The sequence below is a fragment of the Oncorhynchus nerka genome, linkage group LG17 (assembly GCF_034236695.1).
Source record: "Oncorhynchus nerka isolate Pitt River linkage group LG17, Oner_Uvic_2.0, whole genome shotgun sequence".
In the NCBI taxonomy this organism is placed as follows: domain Eukaryota; kingdom Metazoa; phylum Chordata; class Actinopteri; order Salmoniformes; family Salmonidae; genus Oncorhynchus; species Oncorhynchus nerka.
The window spans coordinates 21,478,003-21,494,907 of record NC_088412.1 but is presented as its reverse complement, the minus strand read 5'-3'; the positions used below and the strand labels follow the sequence as shown (position 1 = coordinate 21,494,907).

Sequence of the window (16,905 nt, the reverse complement as noted above, 5' to 3'; positions counted from 1 at the left end):
GATTACCGAAATATGGTTCCGTTCCCATCTTTTGATGTCACCAAACTCTCTCTCGATGTTAACCAAGGGATTTTCAATAGTCACATCGGTAGAGTAGAGAAAGGAAAAAGGCGAAAGGTATTTATTGGGGTCATAAACTTCCCCACTCAGGCCAAAGTCATAACACTATATACAGGGGGCACCGGTACAGGCTAGTTGAGATAATCTGGACTTGTAGGTGGGGGGGGGGGGGGGGTCAATGTAAATTTTTATGAATTGTTTAATGCAGTCTTATGGCTTGGGGTAGAAGCTGTTGAGGAACCTTTTGGTCCTTGACTTGATGCTCCTGTACCGCTTGCCATGCGGTCGCAGAGAAAACAACTTGGGTGACCGGAGTCTCTGACAATTTTATGGGCATTCCTATACAGTGCCTTCAGAAAGTATTCAGACCATTTGACTTTTTCCACATTTTGTTACTTTACAGCCTTATTCTAAAATTGATTCAATTGTTTTTCTACACATAATACCTCATAATGACAAAGCAAAAACAGGTTTTAACACATGCAAAATGTACAAATAAAAATCTGAAACATGACATTTACATAAGTATTCAGACTCTTTACTCAGTACTTTGTTGAAGCACCTTTGGCAGCAATTACAGCATTGAGTCTTCTTGGGTATGAAGACACAAGCTTGGCACATCTGTATTTGGGTAGTTTCTCACATTCTTCTCTGCAGATCCTCTCAAGCTTTGCCAGGTTGGATGGGGAGCGTTGCTGCACAGCTATTTTCAGGTCTCTCCAGAGATGTTTGATCGGGTTCAAGTCCGAGCTCTTGCTGGGCCACTCAGAACATTCATGGAATGTCCCGAAGCCACTCCTGCGTTGTCTTGGCTGTGTGCTTAGGGTCGTTGTTCTGTTGGAAGGTGATCTTTCGCCCCCGTCTGAGGTTCTGAGCACTCTGGAGCAGGTTTTCATCAAGGATCTCTGGAAAAAGTCAAGGGGTTTGAATGCTTTCCGAAGGCATTGTACAGTATATATGCTCCAGTGTGAGCCAAGCCTGCACCTTCTCCAGCAGCACATCTCGCATCTCACACCCCGCCCCCTGCATTTCATGGTCTTCCACACCGCCATTTTTGCCTGCCCCAACAGGTAGTTTACTAGGCGGTCCCTACACCTCTTGGCTATGCTATACCAAGGCCCTCCAACAAATAGATCCAGAGTCATCCCCAACCATACGCAGAGAGAGAGAAACCTCCCCACCTCCCCAATGTGTAGCAGGCAGCCAGGGAGTTAGCTGTAGCCCCATTGTGGCTTACCACACAACCCCCCTACAACATCCCACAACCCCCCAGCCCCTAATAGCACAAACACAGACCCCAGCTATCTCCCCAGCCCTGGCCCCGGCCTCACCACCACTCGCTGCTATTATTGACTATCTCACATCAATTTCAGGGAGACTCTTATCTCGCCTGACGCACAACCTTTCTACACTGTCAGATCAGAGTAATATTTTGGCCTTTTATATGGATCGATTGGGCAGTTTTGAGGGGGAGGCAAGGCGGAGCGCAACAAAGGTCAAATGTAGTGCTAAATCATTTGAAGATTCTTAATGAATGGTGTGTGGCAGATGCACCTGCTGGTTTCATTATGGCAGCGCAGCAAATGGAAAGAGGGAGAGAGAGAGAGAGAGAGAGAAGGGGGGTGTGCTGGATCAGAATGAGAGAGTTGGAGAGAGAGAGCGAGAGAGAGAGAGAGAGAGAGAATGGGGGGTGCTGGATCAGAATGAGAGATTGGAGAGAGACAGCGAGAAGGGGGAAGTGCTGGATCAGAATGAGAGATTGAGAGAGAGAGAGAGAGGGAGAGAGAGAGAGAGAGAGAGAAGGGGGGGTGCTGGATCAGAATGAGAGATTGGAGAGAGAGAGAGAGAGGGAGGGGGTGCTGGATCAGAATGAGAGAGTTGGAGAGAGTGAGAGAGAGAGCGAGAGAGAGAGAGAGAGAGAAGGGGGTGCTGGATCAGAATGAGAGAGTTGGAGAGAGAGAGAGAGAGAGAGAGAAGGGGAAGTGCTGGATCAGAATGAGAGAGTTGGGGAGAGAGTGAGAGAATGGGGGAAGTGCTGGATCAGAATGAGAGAGTTGGAGAGAGCGAGTGAGAGAAGGGAGGAAGTGCTGGATCAGAATGAGAGAGTTGGAGAGAGCGAGAGAGAAGGGGGGGAAGTGCTGGATCAGAATGAGAGAGTTGGAAAGAGAGAGAGGGAAAAGGGGAAGTGCTGGATCAGAATGAGAGAATTGGAAAGAGAGAGAGAGAGAAGGGGGGAAGTACTGGATCAGAATGAGGGAGTTGGATAGAGAGAGTTAGAGAGAGAGATAGAGAGAGAGAGAGAGAGAGAGAGAGAGAGAGAGAGAGAGAGAGAGAGAAGGGAAAAGTGCTGGATCAGATTGAGAGAGTTGGACAGAGAGAGAGAGAGAGAGAGAGAGAAGGTGGAAGTGCTGGATCGGAATGAGAGAGTTGGAGAGAGAAAGAGAGAGAGAGAGAGAGAGAGAGAGAGAGAGAGAGAGAGAGAGAAAGAGAGAGAGAGAGAGAGAAAGAGAGAGAGAGAGAAACACTTAGAAGAGCTCCTTCACCAAGGTCAATATGTGCTTACTTGTGCCGATGTCAATATTAGCCGCTCCAATCTCAAATAATCATTTGTCCCTAGTTTGGGAACCTTACTCTTGAGTGGCTGGACCAAGTTTAAACCACACACTCTTAGAAAAAAATGGCTCCAAAAAGGGTTCTTTGGCTGTCCCCATAAGAGAACCCTTTCTGGTTCCAGGGCTACATTTTTTTTGGTTCTATGTAGAACCCTTTTGGGTTCCATGTAGAACCCTCTGTAGAACCCTCTGTCCTACATGGAACCCAAAATGTTCTTACCTGGAACCAAAAAGTGTTCTTCAAATGGGTTCTCCTATGGGGACAGCAGAATAACCCTTTTAGGTTCTAGATAGCACCTATTGTTCTAGCGCAGGAAATAAAAGGAAAATATCCCAATACTGTATATTGGAAAAATAGTGAACAATTAATTTTTTATTAATGCACATAATCTTACTAGGCAAGTAATTATTAATTACAGTGACAGCCTAGAAACAGTCTTGTTCAGGTGCAGAACAACAGACTTTTACCTTGTCAGCTCGGGGATTCGATCAAGCAACCTTTCGGTTACTGGCCCAACGCTCTAACCAATAGGCTACCTGCCGCCCCATTATGCTTCCTTGCCCTAGGTGACATGTGCATTATGTTAAATATGATGGAGGGTTATGGTTGTATCTGAAAAGAGGACATTAACAATATAAATAGAGAAGCTTCATATGACTGTGTGGCCGTACGTATGCATGCAGACCGCAAACACACGGACATAATATCATCAATAAGACAAATGTTCGGTCATGTAGTATCTGGAAAGCTATAAAACTGTGAGCTTGATGTTCGATGAGAGGAGCCTGCTAATATTGACGTTAAAAACAGACCTAATGGCATATGAGCAGCTCATGCTGAACCAATAAACCATCCAATTACATTATCACGCATGACTTGTTTCAAACTTGAGAAGTGAACTCTAGTTCTTTAGTTCATTATCTAAACATACATATAGTAGCCGATAATGACTGACTGTGTGGTATGTCATGTTGATGATAATGAGATTGACATATCAACTGCTGGATAGAGGTCTTGCAGACAGAGGAGGGTTGGTTGGTTAAGTGTGCGGTCCCTCTCTCCTCAGAACGGCTCCGATTCTCTCCCCCCCCAGGGCGCATCCTCCAGCCTGGTGGTGAAGTTTGCCGACACCGACAAGGAGCGCACCATCCGCCGCATGCAGCAGATGGTCGGACAGTTTGGCATCTTCAACCCAGCCATCGCCCTGCCATTCAGCACCTACAGCACCTACGCACATGCAGTGAGTTAACTAACACAGCCCATTACCCCTCTTACCCCTCAACATCCCCCAGAGCAGGGCTGTGAGTTAACTAACACAACCCATTACCCCTCTTATCCCTCAACATCCCCAGAGCAGAGCTGTGAGTTAACTAACACAAACTATTACCCCTCAACACCTCCAGGGCAGGGCTGTGAGTTAACTAACACAACCCATTACCCCTCTTATCCCTCAACACCCCCCAGGGCAGGGCTGTGAGTTAACTAACACAGCCCATTACCCCTCTTATCCCTCAACACCCCCCAGGACAGGGCTGTGAGTTAACTAACACAAACTATTACCCCTCTTATCCCTCAACATCCCCCAGAGCAGGGCTGTGAGTTAACTAACACAACCCATTACCCCTCTTATCCCTCAACACCCCCCAGGGCAGGGCTGTGAGTTAACTAACACAGCCCATTACCCCTCTTATCCCTCAACACCCCCCAGGGCAGGGCTGTGAGTTAACTAACGCAAACTATTACCCCTCTTATCCCTCAACATCCCCCAGAGCAGGGCTGTGAGTTAACTAACACAACCCATTACCCCTCTTACCCCTCAACACCCCCAGAGCAGGGCTGTGAGTTAACTAACACAACCCATTACCCCTCTTATCCCTCAACATCCCCCAGGGCAGGGCTGTGAGTTAACTAACACAGCCCATTACCCCTCTTATCCCTCAACACCCCCCAGGGCAGGGCTGTGAGTTACCTAACACAAACTATTACCCCTTAACACCCCCCAGGGCAGGGCTGTGAGTTAACTAACACAACCCATTACCCCTCTTACCCCTCAACACCCCCAGAGCAGAGCTGTGAGTTAACTAACACAACCCATTACCCCTCAACACCCCCCAGGGCAGGGCTGTGAGTTAACTAACACAACCCATTACCCCTCTTACCCCTCAACACCCCCAGAGCAGAGCTGTGAGTTAACTAACACAACCCATTACCCCTCTTATCCCTCAACACCCTCCAGGGCAGAGCTGTGAGTTAACTAACACAACCCATTACCCCTCTTATCCCTCAATATCCCCCAGAGCAGGGCTGTGAGTTAACTAACACAACCCATTACCCCTCTTACCCCTCAACACCCCCAGAGCAGGGCTGTGAGTTAACTAACACAACCCATTACCCCTCTTACCCCTCAACATCCCCCAGAGCAGGGCTGTGAGTTAACTAACACAACCCATTACCCCTCTTATCCCTCAATATCCCCCAGAGCAGGGCTGTGAGTTAACTAACACAACCCATTACCCCTCTTATCCCTCAACACCCCCAGAGCAGGGCTGTGAGTTAACTAACACAACCCATTACCCCTCTTACCCCTCAACATCCCCAGAGCAGGGCTGTGAGTTAACTAACACAACCCATTACCCCTCTTATCCCTCAATATCCCCCAGAGCAGGGCTGTGAGTTAACTAACACAACCCATTACCCCTCTTATCCCTCAATATCCCCCAGTGCAGGGCTGTGAGTTAACTAACACAACCCATTACCCCTCTTACCCCTCAACACCCCCAGAGCAGGGCTGTGAGTTAACTAACACAACCCATTATCCGTCTTACCCCTCAACACCCCCCAGGGCAGGGCCGTGAGTTAACTAACACAACCCCCAACCCTCCATACCCCTCTTACCCCTCAACACCCCCCAGGGCAGGGAGGTGAGTTAACTAACACAACCCATTATCCGTCTTACCCCTCAACACCCCCCAGGGCAGGGTCGTGAGTTAACTAACACAACCCCCAACCCTCCATACCCCTCTTATCCCCCAACACCCCCAGGGCAGGGCCGTGAGTTAACTAACACAACCCCCAACCCTCCATACACCTCTTATCCCCCAACACCCCCCAGGGCAGGGCACCATCCACACATGGCAGACCCCAGGCTCTTTGATGAGCCCACCTGTCCAGTGCTGCTCCACTCCCACCTCCTCTCCCCAGGGCCCCAGAGCTGCATCAGGGGCCAGAGATGATTCAGAATATTACATAGGAATCGTATCTCCACGCACACCTCTTTAGCCTGCGTACAGAGCTACTGCCGCTTAAAGGGAAATGGAATTAAGAAAAGGGTTCAGTCCAACACAGATAAAAACCCCAGTCACAGCAGACAGAGTATGTATATATTTATAAAATAATTACATTTTTTCTTTATTTACTTATTTGTACGCACGGGCAGATTTTCTTCTTCTTCTCTAAATGCCAGGATTAATTTTTGAGGCTGCCCAAGTCTCAGGGGCTTCCCCATTTTCCTGACGTTCATATCCCAGGCATGGGGACCCGTATGAAATGTGTAAATTGACCGTCCCAGAGTAATTGCGAGGCCATCTCTGTGCTCTCTCCAGTAAAACTCCTGCCTTCATTACAATTCATGAAATGCAGCCCATCCCCGGGAAATGTGGAGAAATGCAAATATTTCAGGAGTGGTGGAGGCGGTGGTGGTCTGCTGGGAGAGCATTGTGTCCCGCTCAGGTTGGCCATGACTCTTACTTACTGTGGCAGAGCCCCACGCACCCCATCACACACACACACATACACACATGCATACACACATAGCTACACACTCTGTCACTAACTCTATGCCACACAACAACATGTGTCTTGTTTTTCCAGGCACTGCTGCAGCATGACAATGAGGTGGGTATATGCAAATCCATTGCTTAAGTTTTGTGAATGATAGTCATGTTAGATATTTGATCATTATAGTTACATTTATTAGATATTAGTTACAGTCATTATAGTTACATTTATTAGATATTAGTTACAGTCATTATAGTTACATTTATTAGATATTAGTTACAGTCATTATAGTTACATTTATTAGATATTAGTTACAGTCTTTAACTACACTTTAAATGTTTCTTTACTTTTTTAATAAACTACTACACCCTCCCAAGAAGAAAACCCACAATGACAGAGAATAACTTTATCTCAGAATATCCTGTATGTATTCCGCCTTTCGTTAGCCAGTGTATATATAGCTAGCAGGGTATGGAATACAGACATCTACAGGGATCCTATATATACACACAGTACAGTAAAATGCTAATTCAAAGAGGTGCTTCACAAATACAGCAGTGGATTATGGAGCTGAGCTGACAGCCTGTAAATTGGATTTTAGTCAAACCAGGGAAGGGGGGTTGTGAACACAAATTGGAGGGATACAATACTGACAACAACATGTGCCAAAAATGAGAAATGTGCCATTTTCAAGATAGACGCAGCACTGTTTTGACAGATGACATCCCATTTGTGATTTGACGAAACATAGGGAGAGAGAAGGAAGATAGTCCTATACCATTCCAAATGGCTGATAATAGTTCTTTTAAAGAAGCAGTGTAAATACACAAAAAACAAGCTACCCATTTTTCCCTGTCGTCTGTCAATAGACATGGAGCATATTTGTACATGATTGATTTGAGTCCCTACTTCCTCTCATCTCAATCCATGTGTATATTCTTAAGAACAGCCATTTCAGCTTGCTGAATTTTTCTACAATTTATTTAACCTTTATTTAACTAGGCAAGTCAGTTAGGAAAAAATTCTTATTTACAATGACGGCCTACCTCAGCCAAACCCTAACTGGGACGAGGCTTGGCCAATTGTGTACCGCCATATGTGACCCCCAATCACAGCCAGTTGTGATACAGCCTGGAATCAAACCAGGGTCTGTAGTGACACCTCTAGCACTGAGATGCAGTGCTTTAGACCTCTGCGCCACTCGGGAGCCACAACCCTGTGTCAATGTGAAGAAGGCTTGGAGATGTGCGACACTAGAGGCACAAAATCACCCAAACAGATGTATTAGGTTGAATGTGAGAAAAATGTATGACTTGAGAAAGGAGTTGTTTTAACAATGTGCAAATGGTAAAGTTATGTGTGGGTAGATGTAGGAGGCACATGAGTGTAATACTCACATTGACAAACATCGCCCCCTGTTGGAACTAGTCAGAATATATATATATATAGCAGATGCTTTTCAACACAACCCAACCTAACAGATCAGGAAATGATCAACTATAAAAACTAAATGTAAATTGAGAATGTGTTTTACAAAACATCCATAATAGAGAGGACTTACAACTGATATTGAACTGATTTGCCTGTACTCTCATCTAAATCAACACCACCAGTCAGTTCATTGCACAAGCAGGAACTATGCACAGCCAATAACTAGGAGGATGTGTTATATGATGCCTAATTAAAGGTCCCAAACACAAGAGAGAAAACATTTATTTAGGTAAGGCAACTGTACGGATCTTGAAATTTCATTAAAAAATGACCTTATAAGTGTGACACCCTCCCAAACCAACAACACACACACACGCACGCACGCACGCACGCACGCACGCACGCACGCACACACACACACACACACACACACACACACAGCAAAGTGCAGTAGGGATTAAACAAACCCTATTAAACCCCACTAAGGAGATACATGATGGTAACAAATGAAGCCATTAAGCTCAGTCCAGGAAGTTGCAGTGGACTCCATTGTCTTCAGATTTTCTCTGCTAGAGTGCACACCAGTCTGCAGTTTCAGGCAATCTGCAGGTCCAAGACCTCAATAACCAGGGTTTTCTCTTTTGCTTGCTCCCCCCCTCACACACACTTCTCCTTCCTAGCTCCCCCATTCTCTCCTCCTTCTCAGTACCTGTGCAGGACTGGCTGGAAGGGTCACATGGGACAGTGCTGAGAGTCAGGGAGTCACAGAGCAGAGCTATAGAGATAATTGCCATGTGATAAAGAGGTGATTGCCTGCTGGCGCCAGGGGAGAATAAAACCATCAGGTTGCAATAAAGAAGCAGATGCCTGACACTAAATGGAAGCTGTAGCAACGGGAAACTTTTTCCCTGCTTCTTTTCTTCTGCCTTCGTTTCTTTTCTTCCTTTCCTTTATTTTTCTTGTCGTAGCGAGAAAAGGTTATGGGCGTGATGATGAAGACTTGGTTCAATTGTATTTAGCTCTTTATCTGCCACAGACATGTTGCTATCTACTGCCGAGGATAAATATACCATCTGAATGTGGATGAACGTTGTAGAAAAAGAAAATTACTCTAAATATCTCTGTCAACACTTCCAGTTGGTTGACCAAATTACTCTGAATATCTCTGTCAACACTTCCAGTTGGTTGACCAAATTACTCTGAATATCTCTGTCAACACTTCCAGTTGGTTGACCAAATTACTCTGAATATCTCTGTCAACACTTCCAGTTGGTTGACCAAATTACTCTGAATATCTCTGTCAACACTTCCAGTTGGTTGACCAAATTACTCTGAATATCTCTGTCAACACTTCCAGTTGGTTGACCAAATTACTCTGAATATCTCTGTCAACACTTCCAGTTGGTTGACCAAATTACTCTGAATATCTCTGTCAACACTTCTAGTTGGTGGACCAAGGCTTTTTATCAGCGCCAGTTGGTATCTCCCACTCTCATTCCAACATAATTACAGGCCTGAGCTTCCAACTTCCTGCATTGTAATTCTGAAAAAACATCACTGAATGCCATGGTGTTATGCATGACAGTCTGGCAGCTGACATGAAGGACTGCATTATCTATGCAATGCATGTAAAGTAAGGGCTCTACGGAGGCCTTCCACCCCACTCTGTTATTCTACCATCTAGGCCATCTGCAGCTTGTATCAGCTTGTATAGGCCACTGGCAAATGGATTTCAAGCTCATTAAAGTAAGCCCAAGTCCCAAGAGCCTATTGAAAGCTGGCAGAAGAGCCTGAGAGGGGGACAAAAGCCAGTGACTGGTGTGACATATACAGGGGCCAATGAGATCAGAGGCCCTCTACCCCAAACCTACAACCCTAGTCTGATCTTAATGAGGGCATAAACACCATCCCTGTCCTTCAGCAACACAGCTCTCACATTGACTTCCTCTCATTGTTTGTTTTCTTTGGTTTAGATGTCCTTTTCTGAACCCCTAAAATCGCAATTTATCTTATTCAGAGCAGAATGGATGATCCCCATTTGTCACGTTGATACAATTATGCAAATGACAAAAGGAGTTAATAGATAGCGCTGGTAAGGCATGTGGCTAATGGATGAGGTGCCAGCGGGACAGCCGCTTTGTGGCGGGACAGCCACTTTCAGGTTACCTGACAGGGGCATTGAGGGAAAATAATTGGCTTTTCCTATCCAGGGACTCCACGCAAATACAGGAGAGTGGCATCTTCTGCCTCAACCGCACAATATGGTCATTAGCATCAGAGCTAGCTATAGTGGCGGAGTGATTTCTGCTTAGCTGAGTCAGACTCGGGGGGGGGGGGGGGGGGGGGTCCACTTTTTCAACCGGACGGAGGGAGCTGTGGGTTATTAAACAGGAATAAGGAGCAATTGGATAGTCCCACCGTGCTCATGTTTTTCCTCCAAATACTGTAGCTGCCTCCCTGAACATGACGTACATGCCCCACACAATAGCATTGATTTCCCAGATAAACCCTCTAGTCCAGAGGTTGCAAACACCATTGTACAGTGATGGATTTTCTCTGGAATTAGGCCCGCTGCACTGCAGAGAGAAAACTAAGAGCAGAAATACTAGGTATGTGTGTGGGGGTATATTCTAGGCAGTATTGGATAGAGAATGGGTTTAGCTGTGTGTGTGTTAAGTCGTAGAGGGTGTCAGCCCAGTTCTTTAACAGTGTGTCCAGTATAAATGGACTGCCATTACAGGTCGCTGCTAATGACACGCCAGTGGCACCGCAGCAAATTAAAAAGAACTCAACGAGCGCAGCCACTGAGAGATGTCACTGCCCCTCCACTTTACCCTACACAACCAGAGAGGGACACTCACAGAGAAGTTTGACAAAGGAAGATAAATGCAATTCAATTCAATTCTCCCGAGAGATAGGAATAATATGAACATGTCAATCCGTTGATCTAAATGAGCCCAACAGACAGCTATTGAACCATTCCTTCAGCTGCTGACAGCCCACTCACTGTGAGGATAGACAGATTCACTAAACATCGCTTTACAGAGTTTTATCCCTTCCCATTATTTTATTCCCTTTCTTTTATTCCCGCTCTACTTTCTGTTCACTTTCATGCACCATCCATCCATCAACTCCCATCTATCTATCCCTCCCTCTATTCTAACCTCCCTATGCTCATCTCTCTCTCTCTCTCTCTCTCTCTCTCTCTCTCTCTCTCTCTCAATTCAATTTCAATTCAATTCAAAGGGGGTTTACATTGCCAAAGCAAGTGAAATAGATAATAAACAAAAGTGAAATAAACAAAAAAATTACAGTAAACATTACAGTCACAAAAGTTCCAAAATAATAAAAACATTTCAAATGTAATATTGTGTATACAGTGATGTAATGATGTGCAAATAGTTAATGTACGAAAGGTGAAACAAATAAACATAAATATGGGTTGTATTTACAATCTCTCTCTCTCTCTCTCTCTCTCTCTCTCTCTCTCTCTCTTTCTCTCTCTCTCTCTCTCCCTGTCTCTTTCTCCATCCTTTCCTCTCTATCTTTTCTCTCTCTCGCTTTATTCAAATGATCTCTCTCACCACCCATCCCTCATTTCCTTTTCTTTCTCTGTTCTCCCACCATCCATTCATCTTTCTCTGTTCTCCCACCATCCATTCATCTTTCTCTGTTCTCCCACCATCCTTTCATCTTTCTCTGTTCTCCCACCATCCATACTAATCTTTCTCTGTTCTCCCACCATCCATTCATCTTTCTCTGTTCTCCCACCATCCATTCATCTTTCTCTGTTCTCCCACCATCCTTTCATCTTTCTCTGTTCTCCCACCATCCATACTAATCTTTCTCTGTACTCCCACCATCCTTTCATCTTTCTCTGTTCTCCCACCATCCTTTCATCTTTCTCTGTTCTCCCACCATCCATACTAATCTTTCTCTGTTCTCCCACCATCCATACTAATCTTTCTCTGTTCTCCCACCATCCATACTAATCTGTCTCTGTTCTCCCACCATGCATACTAATCTTTCTCTGTTCTCCCACCATCCATACTAATCTTTCTCTGTTCTCCCACCATCCATACTAATCTTTCTCTGTTCTCCCACCATCCATACTAATCTTTCTCTGTTCTCCCACCATCCATTCATCTTTCTCTGTTCTCCCACCATCCATACTAATCTGTCTCTGTTCTCCCACCATCCATTCATCTTTCTCTGTTCTCCCACCATCCATTCATCTTTCTCTGTTCTCCCACCATCCATTCATCTTTCTCTGTTCTCCCACCATCCATACTAATCTGTCTCTGTTCTCCCACCATCCATACTAATCTTTCTCTGTACTCCCACCATCCATACTAATCTTTCTCTGTACTCCCACCATCCATTCATCTTTCTCTGTTCTCCCATCATCCTTTCATCTTTCTCTGTTCTCCACCATCCATACTAATCTTTCTCTGTTCTCCCACCATCCATACTAATCTTTCTCTGTTCTCCCACCATCCATACTAATCTTTCTCTGTTCTCCCACCATCCTTTCATCTTTCTCTGTTCTCCCACCATCCATACTAATCTGTCTCTGTTCTCCCACCATCCATACTAATCTTTCTCTGTTCTCCCACCATCCATACTAATCTGTCTCTGTTCTCCCACCATCCATACTAATCTTTCTCTGTTCTCCCACCGTCCATACTAATCTGTCTCTGTTCTCCCACCATCCATACTAATCTGTCTCTGTTCTCCCACCGTCCATACTAATCTTTCTCTGTTCTCCCACCATCCATACTAATCTTTCTCTGTTCTCCCACCATCCATACTAATCTGTCTCTGTTCTCCCACCACCCATACTAATCTTTCTCTGTTCTCCCACCATCCATACAAATCTGTCTCTGTTCTCCCACCATCCATTCATCTTTCTCTGTTCTCCCACCATCCATACTAATCTTTCTCTGTTCTCCCACCATCCATTCATCTTTCTCTGTTCTCCCACCATCCTTTCATCTTTCTCTGTTCTCCCACCATCCATACTAATCTTTCTCTGTTCTCCACCATCCATACTAATCTTTCTCTGTTCTCCCACCATCCATACTAATCTTTCTCTGTTCTCCCACCATCCATACTAATCTTTCTCTATTCTCCCACCATCCATACTAATCTTTCTCTGTTCTCCCACCATCCATAATAATCTTTCTCTGTTCTCCCACCATCCTTTCATCTGTCTCTGTTCTCCCACCATCCATACTAATCTTTCTCTGTTCTCCCACCATCCATACTAATCTTTCTCTGTTCTCCCACCATCCATACTAATCTTTCTCTGTTCTCCCACCATCCATTCATCTTTCTCTGTTCTCCCACCATCCTTTCATCTTTCTCTGTTCTCCCACCATCCATACTAATCTTTCTCTGTTCTCCCACCATCCATACTAATCTTTCTCTGTTCTCCCACCATCCATACTAATCTTTCTCTGTTCTCCCACCATCCATACTAATCTTTCTCTATTCTCCCACCATCCATACTAATCTTTCTCTGTTCTCCCACCATCCATAATAATCTTTCTCTGTTCTCCCACCATCCTTTCATCTGTCTCTGTTCTCCCACCATCCATACTAATCTTTCTCTGTTCTCCCACCATCCATACTAATCTTTCTCTGTTCTCCCACCATCCATACTAATCTTTCTCTGTTCTCCCACCATCCATACTAATCTTTCTCTGTTCTCCCACCATCCTTTCATCTTTCTCTGTTCTCCCACCATCCATACTAATCTTTCTCTGTTCTCCCACCATCCATACTAATCTGTCTCTGTTCTCCCACCATCCATACTAATCTTTCTCTGTTCTCCCACCGTCCATACTAATCTGTCTCTGTTCTCCCACCATCCATACTAATCTTTCTCTGTTCTCCCACCATCCATACTAATCTTTCTCTGTTCTCCCACCATCCAAACTAATCTTTCTCTGTTCTCCCACCGTCCATACTAATCTGTCTCTGTTCTCCCACCATCCATACTAATCTTTCTCTGTTCTCCCACCATCCATTCATCTTTCTCTGTTCTCCCACCATCCTTTCATCTTTCTCTGTTCTCCCACCATCCATACTAATCTTTCTCTGTTCTCCCACCATCCATTCATCTTTCTCTGTTCTCCCACCATCCTTTCATCTTTCTCTGTTCTCCCACCATCCATACTAATCTTTCTCTGTACTCCCACCATCCTTTCATCTTTCTCTGTTCTCCCACCATCCTTTCATCTTTCTCTGTTCTCCCACCATCCATACTAATCTTTCTCTGTTCTCCCACCATCCATACTAATCTTTCTCTGTTCTCCCACCATCCATACTAATCTGTCTCTGTTCTCCCACCATGCATACTAATCTTTCTCTGTTCTCCCACCATCCATACTAATCTTTCTCTGTTCTCCCACCATCCATACTAATCTTTCTCTGTTCTCCCACCATCCATACTAATCTTTCTCTGTTCTCCCACCATCCATTCATCTTTCTCTGTTCTCCCACCATCCATACTAATCTGTCTCTGTTCTCCCACCATCCATTCATCTTTCTCTGTTCTCCCACCATCCATTCATCTTTCTCTGTTCTCCCACCATCCATTCATCTTTCTCTGTTCTCCCACCATCCATACTAATCTGTCTCTGTTCTCCCACCATCCTTTCATCTGTCTCTGTTCTCCCACCATCCATACTAATCTTTCTCTGTTCTCCCACCATCCATACTAATCTGTCTCTGTTCTCCCACCATGCATACTAATCTTTCTCTGTTCTCCCACCATCCATACTAATCTTTCTCTGTTCTCCCACCATCCATACTAATCTTTCTCTGTTCTCCCACCATCCATACTAATCTTTCTCTGTTCTCCCACCATCCATTCATCTTTCTCTGTTCTCCCACCATCCATACTAATCTGTCTCTGTTCTCCCACCATCCATTCATCTTTCTCTGTTCTCCCACCATCCATTCATCTTTCTCTGTTCTCCCACCATCCATTCATCTTTCTCTGTTCTCCCACCATCCATACTAATCTGTCTCTGTTCTCCCACCATCCATACTAATCTTTCTCTGTTCTCCCACCATCCATACTAATCTTTCTCTGTACTCCCACCATCCATTCATCTTTCTCTGTTCTCCCATCATCCTTTCATCTTTCTCTGTTCTCCACCATCCATACTAATCTTTCTCTGTTCTCCCACCATCCATACTAATCTTTCTCTGTTCTCCCACCATCCATACTAATCTTTCTCTGTTCTCCCACCATCCTTTCATCTTTCTCTGTTCTCCCACCATCCATACTAATCTGTCTCTGTTCTCCCACCATCCATACTAATCTTTCTCTGTTCTCCCACCATCCATACTAATCTGTCTCTGTTCTCCCACCATCCATACTAATCTTTCTCTGTTCTCCCACCGTCCATACTAATCTGTCTCTGTTCTCCCACCATCCATACTAATCTGTCTCTGTTCTCCCACCGTCCATACTAATCTTTCTCTGTTCTCCCACCATCCATACTAATCTTTCTCTGTTCTCCCACCATCCATACTAATCTGTCTCTGTTCTCCCACCACCCATACTAATCTTTCTCTGTTCTCCCACCATCCATACAAATCTGTCTCTGTTCTCCCACCATCCATTCATCTTTCTCTGTTCTCCCACCATCCATACTAATCTTTCTCTGTTCTCCCACCATCCATTCATCTTTCTCTGTTCTCCCACCATCCTTTCATCTTTCTCTGTTCTCCCACCATCCATACTAATCTTTCTCTGTTCTCCCACCATCCATACTAATCTTTCTCTGTTCTCCCACCATCCATACTAATCTTTCTCTGTTCTCCCACCATCCATACTAATCTTTCTCTATTCTCCCACCATCCATACTAATCTTTCTCTGTTCTCCCACCATCCATAATAATCTTTCTCTGTTCTCCCACCATCCTTTCATCTGTCTCTGTTCTCCCACCATCCATACTAATCTTTCTCTGTTCTCCCACCATCCATACTAATCTTTCTCTGTTCTCCCACCATCCATACTAATCTTTCTCTGTTCTCCCACCATCCATTCATCTTTCTCTGTTCTCCCACCATCCTTTCATCTTTCTCTGTTCTCCCACCATCCATACTAATCTTTCTCTGTTCTCCCACCATCCATACTAATCTTTCTCTGTTCTCCCACCATCCATACTAATCTTTCTCTGTTCTCCCACCATCCATACTAATCTTTCTCTATTCTCCCACCATCCATACTAATCTTTCTCTGTTCTCCCACCATCCATAATAATCTTTCTCTGTTCTCCCACCATCCTTTCATCTGTCTCTGTTCTCCCACCATCCATACTAATCTTTCTCTGTTCTCCCACCATCCATACTAATCTTTCTCTGTTCTCCCACCATCCATACTAATCTTTCTCTGTTCTCCCACCATCCATACTAATCTTTCTCTGTTCTCCCACCATCCTTTCATCTTTCTCTGTTCTCCCACCATCCATACTAATCTTTCTCTGTTCTCCCACCATCCATACTAATCTGTCTCTGTTCTCCCACCATCCATACTAATCTTTCTCTGTTCTCCCACCGTCCATACTAATCTGTCTCTGTTCTCCCACCATCCATACTAATCTTTCTCTGTTCTCCCACCATCCATACTAATCTTTCTCTGTTCTCCCACCATCCAAACTAATCTTTCTCTGTACTCCCACCATCCATACTAATCTGTCTCTGTTCTCCCACCATCCATACTAATCTTTCTCTGTTCTCCCACCATCCATTCATCTTTCTCTGTTCTCCCACCATCCTTTCATCTTTCTCTGTTCTCCCACCATCCATACTAATCTTTCTCTGTTCTCCCACCATCCATTCATCTTTCTCTGTTCTCCCACCATCCTTTCATCTTTCTCTGTTCTCCCACCATCCATACTAATCTTTCTCTGTACTCCCACCATCCTTTCATCTTTCTCTGTTCTCCCACCATCCTTTCATCTTTCTCTGTTCTCCCACCATCCATACTAATCTTTCTCTGTTCT

At 44.8% G+C, this 16,905-nt stretch overlaps 1 protein-coding gene across 1 annotated transcript in view; it reads left to right on the top strand.

Annotated features, from left to right (window-relative positions):
• The first annotated feature begins 3,619 nt into the window (after positions 1–3,619).
• The window catches only part of LOC115144879 (CUGBP Elav-like family member 5), a 49,544-nt gene continuing 36,258 nt past the window's right edge, over positions 3,620–16,905 (top strand). The window contains exons 1-7 of the mRNA XM_065002787.1: positions 3,620–3,634; positions 3,767–3,913; positions 4,976–5,039; positions 5,395–5,463; positions 5,586–5,594; positions 5,786–5,928; positions 6,544–6,567. Coding sequence (XP_064858859.1) covers positions 3,620–3,634; positions 3,767–3,913; positions 4,976–5,039; positions 5,395–5,463; positions 5,586–5,594; positions 5,786–5,928; positions 6,544–6,567 — 471 coding nt within the window. The remainder of the gene's footprint in view (positions 3,635–3,766; positions 3,914–4,975; positions 5,040–5,394; positions 5,464–5,585; positions 5,595–5,785; positions 5,929–6,543; positions 6,568–16,905) is intronic.